The sequence below is a fragment of the Tamandua tetradactyla genome, chromosome 4 (genome assembly GCF_023851605.1).
Source record: "Tamandua tetradactyla isolate mTamTet1 chromosome 4, mTamTet1.pri, whole genome shotgun sequence".
Lineage (NCBI taxonomy): Eukaryota > Metazoa > Chordata > Mammalia > Pilosa > Myrmecophagidae > Tamandua > Tamandua tetradactyla.
This window is the reverse complement of record NC_135330.1, coordinates 189089534-189111534: the sequence shown is the minus strand read 5'-3', so window position 1 is coordinate 189111534 and position 22001 is coordinate 189089534. Positions and strand designations below refer to the sequence as shown.

The window sequence follows — 22001 nt, the reverse complement described above, 5'->3', positions numbered from 1 at the left end:
TCTATTTCTTTATAAATACCCTTGAGTAGTTGTTCCATATTGTTCCGTATTCTGTGTCCCGTCCAGTATTTTGGTTATTTGGCTGGGCCATTCCTTTTTTTTTTTTTTATTAACGGAAAGAAAGAAAAGAAAAAAGAAATTAACACAACATTTAGAAATCATACCGTTCTACATATGCACTCAGTAATTCTTAACATCATCACATAGATGCATGATCATCGTTTCTTAGTACATTTGCATCGGTTTAGAGGAACTAGCAACACAACAGAAAAAGATATAAAATGTTAATATAGAGAAAAGAAATAAGAGTAGTAATAATAGTAAAAAACAAACAAAAAAAACCCTATAGCTCAGATGCAGCTTCATTCAGTGTTTTAACATGATTACTTTACAATTAGGTGTTATTGTGCTGTCCATTTTTGAGTTTTTGTATCTAGTCCTGTTGCACAGTCTGTATCCCTTCCGCTCCAATTATCCATTATCTTACCCTGTTTCTAACTCCTGCTGGACTCTGTTACCAATGACATATTTCAAGTTTATTCTCGAATGTCCGTTCACATCAGTGGGACCATACAGTATTTGTCCTTTAGTTTTTGGCTGGACTCACTCAGCATAATATTCTCTAGGTCCATCCATGTTATTACATGCTTCATAAGTTTATCTTGTCTTAAAGCTGCATAATATTCCATCGTATGTATATACCACAGTTTATTTAGCCATTCTTCTGTTGATGGACATTTTGGCTGTTTCCATCTCTTTGCAATTGTAAATAACGCTGCTATAAACATTGGTGTACAAATGTCCGTTTGTGTCTTTGCCCTTAAGTCCTTTGAGTAGATTCCCAGCAATGGTATTGCTGGGTCGTATGGCAATTCTATATTCAGCTTTTTGAGGAACCGCCAAACTGCCTTCCACAGTGGTTGCACCCTTTGACATTCCCACCAACAGTGGATAAGTGTGCCTCTTTCTCCGCATCCTCTCCAGCACTTGTCATTTTCTGTTTTGTTGATAATGGCCATTCTGGTGGGTGTGAGATGATATCTCGTTGTGGTTTTGATTTGCATTTCTCTAATGGCCAGGGACATTGAGCATCTCTTCATGTGCCTCTTGACCATCCGTATTTCTTCTTCTGAGAGGTGTCTGTTCAAGTCTTTTTCCCATTTTGTAATTGGGTTGGCTGTCTTTTTGTTGTTGAGTTGAACAATCTCTTTATATATTCTGGATACTAGACCTTTATCTGATATGTCATTTCCAAATATTATCTCCCATTGTGTAGGCTGTCTTTCTACTTTCTTGATGAAGTTCTTTGATGCACAAAAGTGTTTAATTTTGAGGAGCTCCCATTTATTTCTTTCTTTCTTCAGTGCTCTTGCTTTAGGTTTAAGGTCCATAAAACCACCTCCAGTTGTAAGATTCCTAAGAGATCTCCCTACATTTTCCTCTAACTGTTTTATGGTCTTAGACCTAATGTTTAGATCTTTGATCCATTTTGAGTTAACTTTTATATAAGGTGTGAGATGCGGGTCTTCTTTCATTCTTTTACATATGGATATCCAGTTCTCTAGGCACCATTTATTGAAGAGACTGTTCTGTCCCAGGTGAATTGGCTTGACTGCCTTATCAAAGATCAAATGTCCATAGATGAGAGGGTCTATATCTGAGCACTCTATTCGATTCCATTGGTCGATATATCTATCTTTATGCCAATACCATGCTGTTTTGACCACTGTGGCTTCATAATGGCTGGGCCATTCTTGCCTGGCTCTTCACCAGCTTTATGATTTCCTGTTGTATTTGGGGCATTTGACTAACTTAATAAGGTTATTTTGTAAGTTGGTTTCCTTCATTTGTCTAAAGTTTTGTATTTGCTTGGTTTATATTGAAGGTTCCCTTTTGCACTTGGTTTGTCAGTAATTATCCACCAAACCAAGGACTGGATCTCATGAAGGGAATAAAATTCTACTTGAGGGTCTATTAAAAACTAGGCAGCGGGGTGGGCCATGGTGGCTCAGCAGGCAGAATACTCGCCTACCATGCTGGAACCTGGGTTTGATTCCCGGTGCCTGCCCATGCGGACAAAAAAAACACTAGGCAGCAGTGCATGGGTAGTTCAGCGATAGAATGCCCGCCTGCTACGTGGGAGACCCAGGCTCATTTCCTGCCCTAGCACCCCCAAATAACAATAATAATAACAATAAAAAAAAAGAAACACATAAAGTGATACAATAGCAGCAACAGCAGACCCCCAAATCAGGAGACACACTGGGATATATTGGGAATGAACTCAGCCTGGTGCCCACAGAAAGGAGAGAAAATTAAAAAAATAAATCAATAAAAAAATCAATAAAAATATAAATATATAAAATACATACAAATAATAATAATAAATATAGAAAGATAAATTAAAAATAAAAAGTTAGGTAGATAGCTCATTTGTCAGACTGCACTTACCACTTCTTCCCAGCAGGTGGTGGTCCTGAGGCACGTCCTCCTTAATTGCACCTGTGGGCTGGGAAGCTGGCATGCATGGTGGTGGGATGGCCAGCATGGCACGTGGGAAGGCTGAGTTGATCACAGAGCCTGTGATAGCACTGATAGCACTGCCCGGTTGATCCTGATCTGCCGTTCTCCGTGCCCGATGGAGCACCTGACCAGACGTGCTCCCATCGCCCGGGAGCACACCCTTTTATGGTGGATGGCTGGGCACGCCTCCAGCTCCCCACAGGCACCACCAGCTGTGGAGCCATGCAGGGACGTTTCCCCAGACGCAGCTGGGGCCGGCTGGACCGGAGGGACGGTCCTTTCCCTTTTATCTGCCCTTCCCCGCATGCCGCCACCCACCCCTGGGTAAAAGTTCTTTACTTCCCTGCCCTGCTGTCCCGGTCCTGATCTCCCTGCCTCTCTCCTCCCTATGAAATAATGAAGACCCTCTTTGATCACTCACCCCAGAACTACAGTCCAGGCCATTGCATCCCCATCCCCTATCTTGTCCTATGGAGCAGGGGTGAATCCAGCCTACCCTACTCCACCCTCTTCCCAGATGTCCCCTAGCTGGGCCTTCATGGAGAAGCAGAAGGCTGGACGAGAGCAGGCTGTCTGGCCGGGCTCATGTCTTAGAGGATTAAATGCTGTTGACAGCTCCTTGGTCTTCACTGGCCTTTCTAAAGAAGGTCAGAAATATGCTACTCATCAGGCGTAAAAAAAAAAAAAAATCTATTTGTAAATACACAACAATATGCAAAAGAAGGGAAACAGGTAGAAAGTTACCTAGTGATTTTCTTTTTAGTAAGACTTTCCGCACAAGAATGAAGCACATCCAGGAGCTAAAGTGTGGCTTCGATAGGAAGTAGAAGCATTAGCAAACATGATGGATGGATGGAAGTGGGGACTGAACTCTGCAGTGTGTTTAGGAATAATAATAAGGGAAGAAGAAAAGCATGTGGATTGCACTGCAGTTAGTCTAATCTGGAATATCTGGTTTGGATGGATGAGTCTGGATAGACTAGCTGGTCAGCCCTGCTAAAGGAAAACACTATCTTGGCATTTGGCAGCAACTAAGGACTTCAGATAGGTTCTCTTTTTTCAGCACTTTCCTTTTATATTGAAATTACGTTTATTATATTTGTATACCCTTCTATTTTCTGCCCCTTTATTATACCCCATCCCACCCCATCCCATCCTTGCTGGCAGTGGTATTCTTAACATGACCATTAGCTTTAATTACCTGCATTCCTGCGCACAGACTGTGCTCAATGTTTCTTGAATTTAGGTTTGGGATTGAGAGCAGGGTAGGGCAGCTGAAGAGAGGGAGGCAAAGGTGAGACACTCAGGTCTGTCTGACTGTAAAAGACATACTCATTTCCCTACCATACAAGAGGTAGAGGAGGGAGAAGGGCAGAAAACTAAAGAATAAGAGGTACCCAAGACTCCCTTTGCCTACTTCACATTTTTTTTTTCTGGCATTGGCCTTGACTGTTCAGATGCCAAAGCATGAGAGAAGGGAAAGGAAGAGGCCAAGGATGAGACAAAAAGAGGAGCCCACCATATTGTCATTCGGTTCGGTGCTGCTTTGTAGGAGGTGATGTGTTCCCCAGGACAGGAAGTGGGCCCTGTTATCATGATATCCCTGTGCATAGTTGGTGCTTGATATTTTTACTAAATGTAGGAATGAGCACCTACCCAGTCAGTCATTGTCTCATTTCATCCCCACAATAAGCCTGTGAGGAAGGAATTATTTGTCCAGTTTTACAGGTGAGAAAATGAGCTCAGAGAGGTAAATCATCCATGTCCTTACTAATAGGTGGGAGAGCTGGGTGTCACATCTGTGGGACTCCAACCACATGTCCATTTCATTACTATACGAGAGGCAGAGGAGGGAGCAGGGCAGGGAAGTAAAGAACAATGACTCAAGAAAATAAAACATAAAGCAGAAGGAAAATTAATTGTTAGAATAACAATAGCTGGAAGAAACAGAAAAAAGAAGGTTGTGTTAGGGCATTCTTTCCGTATTTCTCATACTATTTCAAAACTCTTTTATGTTCAATTTCATCAGTTTTCTAGATGGACTGTTTTATAGGTTTTATGTCCTAAATTTCCTTACCATTGTGGCTAAGGCTGAGACCCCAGTAAATCTTGCTAAGTATTAGCATGCATTAGATTTATTTGAATGCCTATACTGCTACAGCCAGCTAATTTTCTATAAAACGTTGCAAAAGAAGTTGCTGAATCAAAGGTCATCATAAATGGAAGGGGAATTCAGAAACCATATGTGGTTGAAAATTCTCTCAAATGACCAATGCAGATCAAGCTGTCACTTTTATATCTGATGACCTGAGTCATCTTTTGCTTTTCGAGTGTGAAGTCCCCTTGAATTATTCAATTGCTTTATCGAAGTATGAATATGTTTAAGGCATACCAGTTCATTTTTCTTTGGTAAAGCTGACCTTGAATAATATATGATTTCTGGCAAACCATCAGCCTGTTCTTATTAAAATTAACAATAGATTCCAACCCCTCATGTAAGGTCTGTGCAATACTATGCTCTCATAACTTTTACAGCACTTTAGGGAATTCATAATGCCCTCTGTGGAAGGAGAAAAGGCCAGGCAGGCTAATTCGGAGACATTACATCATTTCCCAAAGTATGCTTAATGTAACTAAAAATAAAAGTTAAGCAATTGTGTCTACCTTAGAACAAAGAGGAGAGGAGTTTGGTCATTTGTTTGGCTTACTGGTCACTGAAGAAGGCCAGCACGGTAAATGACACCCAGCCCACCACTGCATGGAAGAGTGTCTTCCCTTGAAGGAGATGCTTTGCGTAAGGCTTTGAACTTGGAGCTGGGGATCTTGTGTCCTGCCCTCAGCGAGCTCACAGTCCTGTGGACACAGCAGGGATAAGCCCTCTAAGGGGGATGAGGGTTGCTGGGGAGAGGGGTACCTGGTGAGGTATCAGGTTTCCCTGAGAAGGACACTAGAGTGGACTCGGATGGAGTGGAAATTGAAGAAGCAAGGAGGATATATGCAAAGCCAAGGTGATGTGGATTTGTGGGGGTGGGGGGCATTCAACAGGGTTAGTGAGAGATAAGAGTAAAAATTAGAACTTCAATGTTCTAAGAAGTCTGTGTTTTATCTTGTTTATGTATGTATTTGGGAACAAAGATTCTGATCTGCACATTTTTTAAATAGACTGAGAGCATGTTAAGAAAATAGCCCTCCCTTAGTCATTAGGGAAACACAGATCAAAACTGCCATGAGATTCCACTCCATACCCACAAGGATGGCAATTATTAAAAATATGGAAAATAACAAGTGTTGGAGAGGATGTGGAGAAATTGGAACTCTAGTGCATTGCTGGTGAGAATATAAAATGGTGTAGCCACGGTGGAAAGCAACATGGCAGTTCGTCAAAAATTTAAATATAGAATGTCCATGTGACCTGGCAATCCCTCTTCTAGGTATATACACAGTGAGAATGAAAACAGGGCCACAAACAGATACTTCTACACCAGTGTTCACAGAAGCATTATTCACAACAGCCAAAGGCTGGAAACAAGCCAAGTGTCCATCATTGGTGAATGGACAAACAAAATGTAATACACACACACACACACACTGGAATACTATTTGGCCACAAGAAAGAATGAAGTTATGAGACATGCTGCAACATGAAAGAACCTTGAAAACATGCTCAGTAAAATAAGCAAGGCCCATAAAGAACTTATAAAAGTTCTTATAAAAAATACTTATAAAAGATGAGTAGAAATAGCAAATTTATAGAGATAGAAAACAGATCAGAGATTCTGGGAAGAGGTGTTAGGGGGAGTGTTTGCAAAGATAGATAAATTAATAAATAATAAAAAAGGAGATAGTCTGTTAAACGAGCAGACCACTGAGCTTATCAGAAAAGCCGAGGAGGCCACGTTCAGATGTCTTTGTGCTCAGAAGGACAACCTGTGACGGTCCAGGGGAGACTTTTGCGTTCATGCCAGCTATGATGTCAATGTTAAAAAATCGAGATATAATTCACAAATCATAAAATCCACCATTTTGAAGTGTATTTTTAGTGGTTTTAGTAAATTCACAAGATTGCACAACCGTCATTGCTAATTCCAGAGCATTCTCATAAACCTGAAAGAGAGATCTCACTCACCAGCAGTGAATCCCTCACCTCTTCTCACCCCCTGCCCCTGGCAACTACTAATGTACTTTCTACCTCTATGGATTTGCTTATTATAGATATTTCATATAAGCAAATATTACAGTATCTCTCCTTTTGTGTGTGAGTTCTTTCAGTTAGCATGCCACTTTCACTGTCCATCTGCATTGTACTATGTGTCAGCACAGTCCGTGGAATTCGATGTGGAGCTTTGACAGTTTCTTCCCCAGAAGAACAGAGCAAGGGGAGAGGGAGGATGAGGCAGATTCCCAGGCAGCAAGTATGGGAGTCCAGGGTGAAGTCAGGAGTACGCATTTGCTCATACTTTCCCTCTTTTGCTCATACCATCTTTAAGGAGAACCTTTCCCATGCCAGACCGTGCTCTCGGTGCTAGGGAGAGAGCAGTGAGGAAAACAAAGCCTTTGAAACAAAGGCTTTGCAATAAAGTGGGTGGAGGTAGACAATGTACAAATAAAAAAGTAAATATATGTCAAAAGGTAGCTTGGCACTGTGGAGAAGGAAAACAGTATAAGGGGAATAAGAGGTGCTGGGACAGCCTTGGGAGTGCTGCTGTTTTTCAGTGTGGTTGGAGAGACCTCACTGAAGAAATGACATTTGCACTCAGGCATAAAGGAGGTAGGGAGGTGAGAAATGCCATCTGGAGGAACAACAGGCCAAATAGGGAAATAGCAAGTGCAAAGGCCCTGAGGTAGAAAGCATGCTTTGGTGCTCAAGAAATGAAGCACTACACCAATATGTAAAGTAGCATTACTCATAATAGCCAAAAGGGTTTGATGCAACGCACGTGTGCATTGAAGACAAGTGGATGAACAAAATGTGTTACATGCATACAGTGAAATATTCATGTGCAAAGAGGAATGAAGTTCTGATACATGCCACAACATGGATGACCATGAACACGTTAGCTTGAGTGCAATAAGCCTGACACCAAAGGACAAATATTGTATGATTCTACTTCTATGGCATATCTAGAATAAACAAATTCACAGAGACAGAAAGTAGATCAGAGGTTACCAGAGTTGGAGGAGATGGCAGGTTGGGGAATTTTTCTTTAACAGGTACAGCATTTCTGTTTGGGTGATGAAAAAGTTTTGGTCATGGCTGCACAACACTGCGAATGTCATTAATGCCACTGAGCTGTATACTTGAAAAAGTGGTTAAAATGGGAAATTTTGTGTTATCTGTTACCACACAAGTGTGGTACAGCAAGTGTGGCTGTGGTGTGGTGAGCAGGGGGAGATGCACAGGGAAAGGAGGGGAGACCAACTACGTTCTCGCAGGCCAAAGACTCTGACTTGGACTCTGAGATGGGAAGCTGTTGCTGCGTGGCTCTCTTTTTGAGTTTGCTGGTTTAAATTGCTTTTGCCCTTGCTTCCTTAACTACACATCATACAAGCCACTGTCATCCACAATCTTCTCTCAGGCTGATTTATTCACACATCAGATTGCCAGTTCATTTCTCAGGTTGTCATGGACTAAATTCAAAATTCGTTGCCAAAGAAATATTTGCATCTGAACAGTCCCTTCCAGAATGCTGTAAGGAGAGGAGAAAGGAGGCTGTCGTGGTGGTGCCAGGGGCAGATGGGTGGTGAGAAGCATCTTGGGGAGGCAGAGGGCCAAGGTGTGGGGATGCCCTAGGAAAGCAGAAAGAGGAAGCAAGTTGAGAGCCAATCAGCCTGACTTAGTAAAATACACATATCGTGTTCCTTTCAAGGTCAGGGTGGATCTGATGGAAAACTGTAATGGAGAAGAGTTTATCAGACTTACCAAGGTTAGTAACACAGGTGTAAGAAAGTGGGGAAGGTCCAAAAGAAGGCTGCGTGATAAGCACAGAGGTGCACAGCTTTCTGCTGGCTGTGGTCACAGTAATTTTAAAGGTACCAGTGAAAAATCCTATTAGGCCTGCTGTAGTGCAGCCCCTCACCCCTCTGCCAGCTCCTCCCTGAGTTGCTGTGTGTATGCTGCCATCTTAGGCTGTGACAGGAGACTAGGGGGAATGGGGGGTTTTCTCCTTATCCAACTCCATGGAATCTCTTTGGGCACAAGACAGTGGAAATTCCCATGGCCAGTTTCCACCCGTCCTATCAGTTCATTATGATGCTTAGCCCTAAAGACTCTGTGTGTTACAAGAATGTCAGCAGTCATCTTCTACATACCTCCCCCACCATGATCACACACACACACAACCCTGTACACACAGCAACCATTTTCATGCAAGGTAAGTGAAAGTGGAGTGCCTCCCCTTAAAAAATGAATGGTCATTGAGTAAATCTAAAACAAAACAGTATAGACATATGTAAAAATATTCATCAGTTTGAAGCATGCCTCAATTAAGTAGGTAGGTCAGTTAATTGAACTTAGGAAATATACTTCATTTAGAAATTTGTAGTTGTAGAAAATAGAGAATTCTGATTTGCATACTATCGTAATTTTAAGTACATTCAGCAGATGTTATGGAATAAGGTGAGCAAGTTAAGGAGAATGAACTAGAATAGCTAATTTCCCTCCTTGTAGAGAAGAAATCAGATCCTTGCAATTTTAATAATTGGGTAAGGGATGTCTTTCTCAGATCACTGCTAAGGACTGAACCATGACCTCCACAAAAGGTACAGTCAGGCCCTAACCGCTCACACCTGTGGGTGTGAACACATTTGTAAATAAGACCTTTAAAGGTGTTAGTAACTAAGGTGTGCCCAAACTGCAGGAGGGTAGGCCTTCATCCAGCATGGCTGAAGTCCTGATAGGGAAAGGAAATTGGACACACCCAGAGAAGCCGTGGCAAACAGCCCGAAGTCGAAGTCAGTGGAAGCTGGAGGGGAAAGGAGAAGTCATCACCATGAACGTTACCATTTGTCAGAAAACTCAGGAACTCCAAAGACTGGCGGCCATCCAGAAGATACCAACCCAGGAAGGAAGCGAGCCTTCTAGGCTCTGAAATAGTGAGCCAAAAGATTCCTGTCATTACACGAACCCCTTGTATGGTACTTGTTTTAGCAGCTAGGAAACGAAAACGAAAACAGCATCATCCCAAAGTTTCCATCAGTACACTTTCTCGCTTATCATATTTCGTTCTCATCTCAGGTGACATTTGAGCAGAGACACCTTCCCATACCACCCCATATAACAGCACCCAACTCACGTTTCTATTCCCTTGCCCATTTTATGTTTCATCCTAGTTCTTACTTCTGCTTTGAAAGTCACATATCTGTGTATTTATTTCTGGTCTGCCTCCTGGTATGAAAATGTAAGCTTCATAAGAAATGGTGTGCTGTCTTGTTCTTTGGTACAACGGTGGCAAAAAGTTGGCATTTGAACTTTGAATTAATGAATATATACATATTTCTTTTGAATTACGTGTTATTTTTCTTTCCTGTCTTGGGCTCAATGAGAACACAATTTAAAGTGTTTAGATGGCTGTTATAGGACTAGGGTAGCAAAATGTTAAAATAAGATGCTTCCTACCTCAGTTTTGACAGTAGATACCATGTGCCAAAGCATTTGGGGGCCAGGATGTCCCTGATGTGCACAGTTTACACAGGGACGAACTCAGCAGCTTCCATGAGCCTGGGATCCTCAGTCAGGTCAGAGGCTTAAGATGAGACCAAGTACAAAGAGGGGAGAGGATTTTTACTTTTAATTTTTAAAATTTTTATTAATAAAACCAATCAACACACAATTTGAATATTCTTTTTTATCACATAGTTGTATATTCATCATCATGATAATTTCTTAAAACATTTGCATTAATTCAGAAAAAGAAATAAAAAGAAAGGAAAAATTCATACATACCATACCCCTTACCCCTCCTTTTCGTTGATCACTAGCATTTCAATCTACTAAATTTATTTTAACATTTGTTCCCCCTATTATTTATTTATTTTTAATCCATCTGTTTTACTCATCTGTCCATAAGGTAGATAAAAGGAGAATCAGACAAAAAGTTTTCACAATCACACAGTCACATTGGGAAAGCTATACCATTATACAATCATCTTTAAGAAACAAGGCTACTGGAACACAGCTCTGTATTTTCAGGCAGTTCCCTCCAGCCTCTATTATGCCTTAACTAAAGAGGTGATATCTATTTAAGGCATAAGAATAACCTCCAGGATAACCTCTTGATTCTGTTTGGAATCTCTCAGCCATTGACACTTTATTTTGTCTCATTTCTCTCTTCCCTCTTTTGGTCGAGAAGGTTTTCTCAATCCCTTGTTGCTGAGTCCCAGCTCATTCTAGGTTTTCTGTCCCATGTTGCCAGGAAAGTCCACACCCCTGGGAGTCATGTCCCACATAGAGATGGGAAGGGCAGTGAGATTGATTGTCGTGTTGGCTGAGAGAGAGAGGCCACATCTGAGCAACAGAAGAGGTTCTCTTGGGGTCACTCTTAGGCCTAATTTTAAGTAGGCTTAGCCTATCCTTTGCGGGGTTAAGTTTCATATGAACAAACCCCAAGATTGGGGGCTCGGCCTATTGATTTGGTTGTCCCCACTGCTTGTGAGACTATCAGGAATTCTCCACTTGGGGAAGTTGAATTTCCCCCCTTTCTCACCATCCCTCCAAGGGGACTTTGCAAATACTTTTTTATTCAGTGTTCAAATCCTTCTGGGATTTATTGAGGCATCAGTCTGGACAAACCTACAAAATTTCATGCCCTACTCAAGGTTCCATGTTCTTATGGTGTTCAAATAAGCTGTCCACATAAGTTATATTAGGAAATGCACTAGTCGAAATATAAATTTTGTACCAAATAAATATTTTTTGCTTTAGTCTCACACATAAGTTAAAGTTTTAAAATATTAATTACCATATATTTTCAACACCCCGCATTATTGACATTTCTTTGTTCTTCCTCATGCAAAATATTTTAAAATGTGTACGTTTAGTCACTATCATTATTAACTCTAGGCATTCCTAGATTATACCATCTCAGTCTTTATTGTATACTGGGAAAAGAATTTTTGTAGAGATTTCCTTGGAGAGAAATGTGGACAGGAGTAGAAAGATGGCACCTCCTGCACTTCAAGCCTAGCCATGGGGGCATCCAAGGGACCATTCAGAGAACTGGTGCCAAGTGGACAGGAGTAGGATGGTGCCTCCTGCACTTCAAGCCTAGCCATGGGGGCATCCAAGGGACCATTCGGAGAACTGGGGAAATGTGTCCCTCAGAGAACTGGGGAAATGTGTTCCCCAGGGATACACTGAGGTCTGGTGTCTGACTCTGCCTAGGGTTAATACATCTGAGCCAGCAGACTGGAGGTGGGCCACAACCACACCTGAGCTAAGTGAGATGGTGTCACAGTGGGGCCGAATGCGGGCTTGTCCAATAGGGTCTGCTGGAGGGGGATGAGGGTGGAAGCTGGAGGAGATGTGGAGCTCCTAATGGTGGCAGAATGACTCACAAGTGCACATGTGGTGTAGAAATGCACTGGCCTGAGCCATGAGGTGCTTAGGAGTCCTTGGTGACTGGAGTCTCCAAAGAACTCCCATAAAAGAAAGGGTGAGCTTTAATCACCTGCTGCCAGACTCATAGGGCGTGAAGCCACCAGCCAAGTAAGAACAGCCCTGTCCTTTTTTCTTTCGTTCTCCCATGGCTTTGGCTTTTGTGGATTCAAACTACAGCTAAATTATTTGGATGCCTAGGGAGAGAGCAGAAACTGCCTACACTTCCTACCTACATCTGCCTCTGGAAGGGCAAGCAGCTTCTAACGACGTGCTTCAGTATGCAATGGGAATTTATTAGCTCACAGGCTTACAGTTTTGAGGCTGAGAAAAATGTCCAAATTAAGGCATCATCAGGCAATGCTTTCTCTGTGAAGACTACTGCTAGTCATCCTTGGTTCCATCGCCACACGGCAAGGCACATAGTGGCATCATCTGTGCTCCCCCCTTCTCTCCTGGGTTTCACTGCTTTTGGCTTCTTGCTGCCATGGCTTTCTCTCTCCTTGTCTGAATTTCATTGTCCTTATAAAGGACGCCACTAAGAGGATTAAGACCCACCCTGAACAAGGTGGGCCACATCTTAATTTTAAATCCTATTCAACAAAAGGTCCTACTTATAATGTAAGTCCATACCCATAGGAAAGGATTAACTTTAAGAACATACTTTTCTGGGGGTACACACAGCTTCAAACCATCACAGCCCTTTACTTATGGGATACTTGGCTTTGCTGAAGTTCTCCTTGAAACTTTTTACTTAGTTTCACTGATGCCCCTTTTTTCCCCCTTGGTTTTCTGCCTATTTTAAATCTCATCTCTTCCCAACTCATCCTGGATACTGCTGCCTGAGGAAATTTTGTCAAATGCAATTATGATTACCTAATTCCCTTGATTAAAATCTGAAGTTGGCTCCTCATTCCCTTCAGATAACTCCTTATGTGGCATAAGGGAGGCTTTGTGATGACATTCTGCAAACTTCTCCAGTATTATCTTTCTCTGCACACTTAGCTCCTATCATATGGAGCTACTGTAAGTTTCTCAACTATATCGCTGCTTTTTGTCTCCCTGAATTTGTGCAGGTGCCATTTATTTCCTTTCTCTTAAAGTTCTTTCCCTTTTCTTTATCTGGCTTGTGGTTTTTACTCATTCTTTAGGACTTAACTGAATGTCATGCTCCCCACCTTCTTGTTTTAAAGCTCAACAACCTTTCGTTTACTCATTTTAAAAAGGAACAATTATTTATTGCACTTTTGTCCTTTGCATAACTGGCAAACATTCTCCAAAAAGGAATGATTTATTGTTTCCTCTGATAAAAGGCATGTGATTGGATCTGTTCCATTTCATAGAGACCATGAAGTTCTGTTTCAGGGGAAGATCGCTCTCAGCCTCCCTCCATGCTTCCGATCTGCTGTCCATATGATGGGCGTGGCTAAGGATTGACCAGAATCAAGGAGCCTGCTTGCTACTTAAGATTTTTTGCATTGAGTCAGACTGGAGTTTTGTTTATCACAGATAGGATTTTCCATTTTAGTGACTGAGAGTGACTGGAAGATTTTTTTTTACCATTTAAGAGTGAATGGAAGGTTAGGGACCATGCTTGATATTTCATCCAGGAATAGGAGGAAAAAATAACCACCAAGCAAATTAAAGCAGGTGATCAGAAAGATTAAAATTGTTTTCTGCTTCTATCTTGCTGAGCCCACCTTGTTCTAGGAAACATTTTTATTTGCCCATCTCTACAACTAAAATAGACTCAAAGGACAGTCCATTGTTTACTGAGTTTGGACTCACTTTTAAAGAAGGGATTAAAGTTTTTTACTTCTTGCATTGTGCACTTGATGATGTGCTTTTACAGAAGGAGCTAAGGTTCAACTAAACATTTCCTAGAATGTAGACTATTTGCAGATTTCCTTCTCATTATATATAGTAATAAAATTTCATGAGCAAAGATATTTATTGAAGTGTGCATAATTTTGAAAAATTAAAATATCCATATAAAATCAACAGGACAAAGTAACCTAAGGTATTTCTTCTCAATGGAATATTAGAGATGATGTTTATACAATGATAAAAACATTATTCAAGTACTGTTAAATAATATAGGGGGAAATCAGAATTTAAAGTTGTATCCATAGTATAATTGCAATCATATTAAAACTCCTAAAAATAGTAGCAGTGTGCAAACCTGTGGCTTGTATTGCGGTATCAGAAATATGGATAAAGTTTGTGATTATTTCTTTCTACTTTTATCTTCTTTTCCAGATACTCTTTCTTCTTTTCCTTCTTCCCTTCTTTTCTTTCTTCCTCTCTTTCTCTCTTTCTAGTGAGAGTTATTTTCTGACAGGACCTATTCTAGGTCCTGGGAATTCATCAGTAAACAAAACAATCACCAATTCCAAATCTGATTGTGTGGCAGACTGGTGAATGGATGGAAGAGAGAAAGGAGGGAGACTCCCTAGAGGAGGGAGACTTAGTAAGAGGCGATTGTCCTAATCCAGGTCAAAGATGATGAAAGCGTGAACTATACCAGTTGTTCTACGGCCTCTTTTCTTCCCGCATAAGCTCTTTCTGGGTCATGTCATTTTCCTGCATTTCATTCAGGTCTCTGCTCAAATGTCCCTTTTCCTAAAGGGGTTCTGAATCCACCCTATCTCCTTTGCTCTTCCTTCTTGCCCTACCACCCCCACCCCCCATTTTTTTCACATAGTACTTATCTCTGCCTGACATCATAGGATGAATTTATAGATTGTGTGTCTGCTTATTTATTGTTTGCCTTCCTTCCCTAGAAGGTAAGTATGAGAGTAGGGACTTTGTTTTGTTCATTATTGAATCCTTGTCACTCACAAATGTGTCTGTCCACCAAGGACACAACAGGAATTCAGCAAATCTTATGATTAAATAAATGATTCCTAAAAGCTTCTGACGTCTCTCCTGAGTTTGAGATCTGTATTTCCCATGCTGACTAAATAAATGTATCCGTTGTTACTTTAGACCTCAGATGTGCAAAGCTTCTTATCATCAGCATCCTTCCCCACCCAAACCTGTTTCAGTTCTGGTGAAACCTCTTGGCCACTCACTCTTTTGTCCCTCAGGTCCTCAGTGCCACCCCAACATTCCCTGGTCACCGCGTCCTGCTCGCCTGGCTCTCTAGGAGGGATGGTCAGGAAGGCGGGCAGAAGCATACACCAGGAAGTATTTAATTGAAGGAGTCAGGTGTGAAGGGCTTGTTCCCGGACACTGGGTGCTGTGATGCTCTGGTAGGGGATGTGTGTCCTGGTTTTAGGGACAGAGGATGGTGCTGGGTCCACGGATTGGGGTTTCTCATTGATATCCTTATGCATTTGCTTGTACAGTCTTGTCTGACTGAGGAAGTAAATATTCTCCTATTCGGGCTTTCTGGTCTGATCTTTATATTGGGTTGGCATATACTCCCCCAAGTGGGAAAAGGCATGCATAATTTCAGCATTTTCAATGTAAATATCGTTAAAGAAAGGATGGGACAGCCATAGGGTATTCAATGGATTTATTACTGACATTCAGTTCTGAGCAATAATCTTTTTGGGTGGAGAAGGAAAAGAGAGTCTTGAAAACTGTAATTAATACCATTTTGGGGGGTTATCTCCAAATTTAATTCCATTCAGGCCATTTAAGTAAGCGGCGCTTTAGTTTACTTGTTCATGCTGTAGCACTTGAGTTGCCTTAATACCATATAGCCTCTATTCGCAGTGGGTCTCATGCATACTTCTGAGAAATAAGCCAAGGGACAGACCTCGCTGAAGACTCATCCGCCTCACACACTTCCAAAGTACTAGGCGCTGTTAGTTATTTGCGGGGAGATCCCCTGGCTTGTAAGACTCAGGTTCCTGTCTTTGCAGTTGCGATGGGAAAACAGTACAGGACCCTGTTGCCCAAGTAGGTTACATATATTTTAACAATGTCACAGGATACACTTTTGTGCGTTCTCATTTCTTAGTTTCCTGCTGACTCTCCAGTAAAGCGAATCACCGATCCTACTTCTGTGCGTAAACAACAAATACGAAAGGAAAACGTGAAAGAAACTTACGTTCTGCAGACGCCAGCCTCCCTCATGTGCCTGAGGCTACCGCAAACGTTATTCGGAGGTGCTTTTCTTAAAAAAGACTAAAAGCCCTAGAAATAGCTAGTTCTGCGTTTCATGATGCTATTGACCCCTATCAGGGAAAATGCGTCTCCTGCGCCGACGCATGCTCCGCACATACTCCTTTTAGTCATTTTAAGGTTGCCAGGCCCAGGGCCGTCCTCAAACGCAGGGCGGGCAGGGCGTGGCCTCCAGGGGCGTGGGCGTGGCGGGCAGGGGCGGGACGCGCGCCCGCGGCTTCTTGACTAACGGTCCTGCGGGCGCGTGCCCGCGTGCTGAGCCTGGAGAAGCCGGGGGCGCGCGGCGCCTGAGGGAGCCGGGGACGCGCGCCGCCTTGGCCTTCCTCTTCCTTTTCTACCTCGCTCCGGCCGCCCGCTCCCGCGCAGGGCGCGGCGGCCGAGGTCCGCTGGGCGGTGCGGACCCTGAGCCATGAGGACTCCGCCCTTCCGGCCCGCGGCCCCCGGCGACTCGGTGTGGCCAGGCCGGCGGTGCCCGAGGACCCCTCCTTTGCCTTGCGCTCCCCCACGCTGCGCTGCGCCACCCCGGACAGGTCTCCCCACAGACCCCCAGCCATTCCCGGGCCGGGCCCTTCCGCTCCTCGCCCTGCGACCCCCAGGCAAGGACGCCGAGATGGGGGACAGGTAACCTCTCCAGAGAAGAGCGTCCGCGGCCCGGACGGGGCTGCGCCCTGGTCCCGCTTTCCCGGACCTTGGGAGGCAGGCGGGCGGGGCCCGCAGGGGCTCCCCCATCGGTCCCCTGCGCCCTCTCCCCCGTGGTCTCGGACGGGTGACCCCCTCTGGTCCTTCACGGCTCCCCCACATGGCCCTCGACGTTCCCCCTTCCGAGATCCCTGCGGTCCTTCCCCCACCCGGACGTGTTCCCAGCCGCCCCCCACCCACGTGCTTCCCCACGCCACCCTCTCGTCCCGCAATGAGGGTCCCTCTGCGCTTCCCACAGGTGCGTCCGCGTGACGGTCCTCCCCAGCTGCGTGGGCTGCAGGACCTTCGCAGTGCCGCCCACCTGGACCGTGCGCGAGGTCAAGGAGCGCATCGTCCGCGAGACCGGCCTCCCCGCGGCGGAGCAGCGCCTGTGGCATCGCAACCGGCAGGTAGGTTCCAGGGGCGCCCCACCCCTACTGTGCGCTGGTCCAGGGTGGCACTTGGGCGGCCGCCGGGTGGCAGGTCTGTGGAGCCCTAACATTAGAACATGCACTTACTTGCTGATAGAGGAACTGAGTGTTTTACTTTCTTTATAGAATAAGTGAATACAAATACTCAGTTTTGATAGTTAAAGAATGCTCCGTAAATAACTTGAAAAAATTGGCGTGAATGTGTTGTTGTCATTAGCTGTGATTTATCTTGATTTACCATTTCAGCATTTGTGTTTCTCACCCTTATTACGCTCCCCTGTCTTCTCTGTAGTTTCACTTTCTGAAAGTAAGAGACGTTTTGATTGCTGGAGTAACCAGAGGTTTTTTGTTTAGAGGTATTATTGTTCAAGTGATTTAATCATTACTCATGCTTTTCTAAATGTTTCTGAACTTAACTGGCATACCAGTAATGTTTTGAAAGTTTTTCTCCATTATTGAATCACAGACATTTAGGGCTCTTCAGATATAATTTAATATAGTTTTTTCTTTTTATGTTTGAGGAGTGAAATTCTTTCAAAACTTATCTAAAAATGCAAATTAATGACTTGAGTTATCAAAACTTTGGAAGGTAGGAGTATTTCATATTGGAATATGTAGCCGTTAAGATTGCTGAAAATACAGTTGTCTTAAAAGTAAGAGTTTATATTTTACTGGAAATTAACTCATTCTTTTTTTCTAGTAAATATCTTTAGATTTTTATGTGATAAAAGACATCATTTCCGGAGTTTAAAATAATTAAAAAAGAAAAGAATAGCTGAACGTATATGAAGGAATGCTTGAGCAATGCAGAATGACAGTTCAAGTACTGGATTTCCTTATTTATCTGACACAAATATGAGCAGATGGAGAAACCCTTGCTATACCTGTGATTTTTAATCCTTTAATGTAATCTTGTCCTTCTGTGTACCTCGGCTCAGTTCTCTGGTTTCTTGTGTTTCTAGAGGATGAAGTGTTTGACGTCATTGACCTGATTGATGCTAGAATTATAAATGAGCAAAGTTTGCCATTCTTATCTCTTTTTCTGTGCTTATTCACCATTCCTTAACCTCCCTCCTGCAAGACTGTCTGGGGCTCTTCTCGTTCTCCTTGGTCGTCTTGTCCCCAAAATGTGGTCATACTGAAATGCTTCCTTGGGAAGGTGTTGCTGTAGCAAGTGCTTTGGCAGGTGTCTGTGCAAAGCCTTGGTGTGGGGTGATAAACGTGGCCATGAAGCATTGAGTGTTTCCGATTGGGTGGGTCTTGGTAAGAAACTTTTATCCTCATGTGGGATGATGATGTTCTAGGCTATCTTTGTAGAGAAGAAACTGAAAGGAAAGGCCATGCGGGAGTTGTTGTAAAACGCAGTTGTGGCAGTTTCTTACCAAATAGATGGGGGTGGGTATAGAATGGGGCAAAAAGCCTTGCCAAGGATGTTCATGAGTCTTGAGTCAGGGAAGGGGTTTAATTAGCACTAATAATTGAGTACAGAAGGGCACCTAATTGGGGGGGGAAAGGTGACTTTGTTTGCTTTTCTATCTACTTCAGCTAATGGCAAGACATAAAAGAAGCACCTAGGAAGATGCCTGAAGCTGAGAGGGAGGTGTCCTAGATCCTGTTTCCTGTACTGCCAGTGTATTATGGAAGCCAGATTAATGAAGGGTTTAAGGTTTGCTTTCCTACTTCTAATATGAATAGGATAAAACAACTTCTAACCAACTCTAAGGTCTCTATGTAAGTGTCTAGACTAGGCGGTGACATTCAACAGGCAGCTGCAGATCTGGGACTGAAGCGCAAGAAGCTCAGAGCTGGAGATAGAATTTTGAAAAGTTGACTTGCTCAGCACATTTCTGTACTTTAGTAAAGTGTGTTGGGAATATGATTAACATTTATTGACAGAGTTACTACTATGTTCCAGAAACTGTTCTAGGTACTTTAGATAAAATTTAACCCTTAGAACAATCTGATGAATTAGTTACTACTTGTCCATTTTGCAGAAGAGTACGACCGAGGTTCAGATGGATGAAGTATCAAATCAGGATTTGAACCCAGATCTGACTCCAAAGTCTGTGGACCTTTTACTATTCCAAGCATAGAGAATCTGTCAGAGCATTAACTGGGGATAAACACAAGCTCTTTAAAAGGTGGAGGAAAGACAGCGCCATTAACAGTGAACTTTAAAAGACAAGTGTGGAGCTCAGCTGGAAAAAAACGAGAGGACCGGTCTTTCCTAAACCAGAGTACAGGCTTGTGACTTTGCTAAGCAGGTTAATTTATTCATGCTAAGGTGTGCTGTGAAAAAGGGTTCCCTGTGTGTAAGTGGATCTTTCACAGAAGATGGAGCTTTCTTTTCCCTTGTAATCCACATGCTACTTAGAACCGTTTAGATTTGAATTCTTGTGGAGTTCCATTTTAGGGTAGGAAGTACATCTCCTCGTCACCCACTGGGTTTGGTTGCAGCAGTCGTTTTCTTAGTCCTGCCTTTCTGGCTGTCGTCTTTCTGTTGGTTTTGCTTTTCTGGGCCTGGAAGTGGGATTTGCCAGCTCCTCACGTTATCTCCACGGAGAGGCTAAAGCTATCAGTTAGAACCGTGTCTTCCTCATCCTTCTTCTTCTGTTCCAAATGTGTGGATCTCAGACCAGCAAGTTGAAGTATTACAAAGCTTTTCTTTCTTTTAAGTGCTCACAACTATTGAATCATTAGAACTCCTTATGTCTTTGACAGTTGAACCGAGGAAGAAGAGTTGAGAGGTGTCGATTCTAATTAGCATTGTACTGTTTGCCAGTAACTTGGAGTTATTGTGTTTTTAGTAAATGAAGTTAATGTTTCCTAGTAAATGAAGGTGAGCCTCTCTGAGGCTTGTAAGGGATGTTGAGGCTGGAAGACAGAGACCCAGATTTCAAATTATCTTATAATCATCTTGTTTTAAAAACAAAATAGAAAGATTAAAATTTTCAGTTTTTAGGATTCCATGTGGCCCATTGCATTTGGAGATGGATTAGACCAAAGTTACTTTGTTTGGTTAAAATGATTTGAGATCCGAGAGAGAGCCCAAGCAAAACCCACAATTTTGAAAATCTCAGAAGGAGAAAGCAAAAAGCAGTGCTGAAGTTATCTGTGCTGCTTGAGTTTTCTTTTGGAGGATCACATTGTAGATAGGCCCCTGATTATAATCTACCCAAAGCCTTAATTGTCAGATGCAAATAGCTAGTACTTCTGTTTTTTACAAACATGGTTCTACTTGGTGTCTTTTTCAACTCTTCTCTAAGACCTGGGAACTTCTTCCTGCAAATAGGTTTCCTTCTTCCCTCCCCATTTCCATTCCTGCCTTTCTGTCTTCCTTCCTTTAAATGTACCCCAGCAATACTGAATTGGACTAATGATCCTCGGCTTATGTATGGCTCTCATTCAGTAATTAATTAATTAACCAACAGTATGTAATGAACCTCCCTGATGACATCATCCATTCAGATGTTGATAGTTTATATTTACCTAATTAAATATATGCTTTTTTCCTAGCCTGTTGCCTCACACTCTTCCCCTACAACTTTGTGCTTTGCATTCTGTTGATTTTTTTATAGTTTAATAGTTTTATCATAAGTATGTGTGTATATATATGTGCGTGTGTGTGCATATATGTATATATAAAACCTCGAGGATAAATTGTTTTACTTTTAGTGTATTCGCTTTATAAGAAGCTTTTTATGTGGTATATAGTAACCTGGAACTAGCTTTTTTCACTCAGTATTATGCTATTAACGTTCATCCAAATTTGTGTTCAGTTTAGGTTGTTCGTTTTACCTCACTAAATAATATTCCACCGTGTAACTGTGTCACAAAATTTGAGTATTTGAAATTACTGCTATAAATATTGTTAATTACTCGTGTTTCCTGAAGCACCTGTGCAAGGAATTAATTACAGAGGAATGAAATTGTTTTTATAGGCTTACTTTACGATTCAGAAGGAATATAACCAGGCTTTATAAATTATGAACTATACTGATATGTTCACATTTTGTGTTGTAGACATATAAACCCATACCATGTAGAGACTAGAATAAGAAGGTACACAGAAAGTAAAGAGACCAGATGGGTGAGGGTTGTAAAGATCCAAGGGACAATGAGCGTTTGAACAATTGGAAATAGAGAAGAGCAAGTTGGATTTAAGAGAGACTGGGGGATGGAGATACTGGATTTAGAGATGAAATGGAGAGGGAGGGCTTTTCTGCATGCCTTCTAGTTGAAGTGACAAGGTGGATGTGAAATGAAAGAGACGAGATGAGTGCTGGAGGGAAAGGAGTTGGTTCACCTTTTGCCAGACTGAGCATTAGGAACCGGGGAGATAGTACTCGGAGGTGTTTGGTAGACAGTTGCAGATACTGGATATCTTGAAACAGAAAATGAATTTTTTGACATCCTGTCAGTAGAGTGTAAGTTAGAAAAGTGGTCCTTCAGGAAGGGTTTTGAATAATGTTTTGAAGATGGCTGACTATTCAGAGACCATCCGCAGGCATACTAGGAATGTACTGCTGAGGAGACTGGTCTGGTTTTGGATAATTTACCCTATTTTTCAAAGAAGACACCATTGTATAGTGCTCCTGGAGGTCAGGGTTACATGTGCCTACCCTGCCTCTATCAGATACAGA

The 22001-nt window shown here is 42.5% G+C and overlaps 1 protein-coding gene and 1 long non-coding RNA gene across 5 annotated transcripts in view; both read left to right on the top strand.

The window, feature by feature from the left end:
* LOC143681641 (uncharacterized) overlaps window positions 1-16295 on the top strand; it is a 47825-nt gene extending 31530 nt beyond the window's left edge. Inside the window, exon 3 of the long non-coding RNA XR_013174759.1 lies at window positions 16086-16295. This is a non-coding gene — a long non-coding RNA (uncharacterized LOC143681641). The remainder of the gene's footprint in view (window positions 1-16085) is intronic.
* Window positions 16296-16658: 363 nt separating this feature from the next.
* Window positions 16659-22001, top strand: part of SACS (sacsin molecular chaperone) — a 57259-nt gene continuing 51916 nt past the window's right edge. For 2 of the 4 annotated variants that reach the window (XR_013174757.1, XM_077158839.1), the window contains exons 1-2: window positions 16659-16870; window positions 17187-17337. Coding sequence is in view for 1 of the 4 variants with exons in the window: in XM_077158839.1 (XP_077014954.1) it covers window positions 16659-16870; window positions 17187-17337 (363 nt within the window). In the remaining 3 variants the exon portion in view is untranslated. Of the gene's footprint in view, window positions 16871-17186; window positions 17338-19009; window positions 19025-22001 lie in introns of those variants that run through there. The other 2 variants (XM_077158840.1, XM_077158841.1) reach the window with 2 other exon arrangements.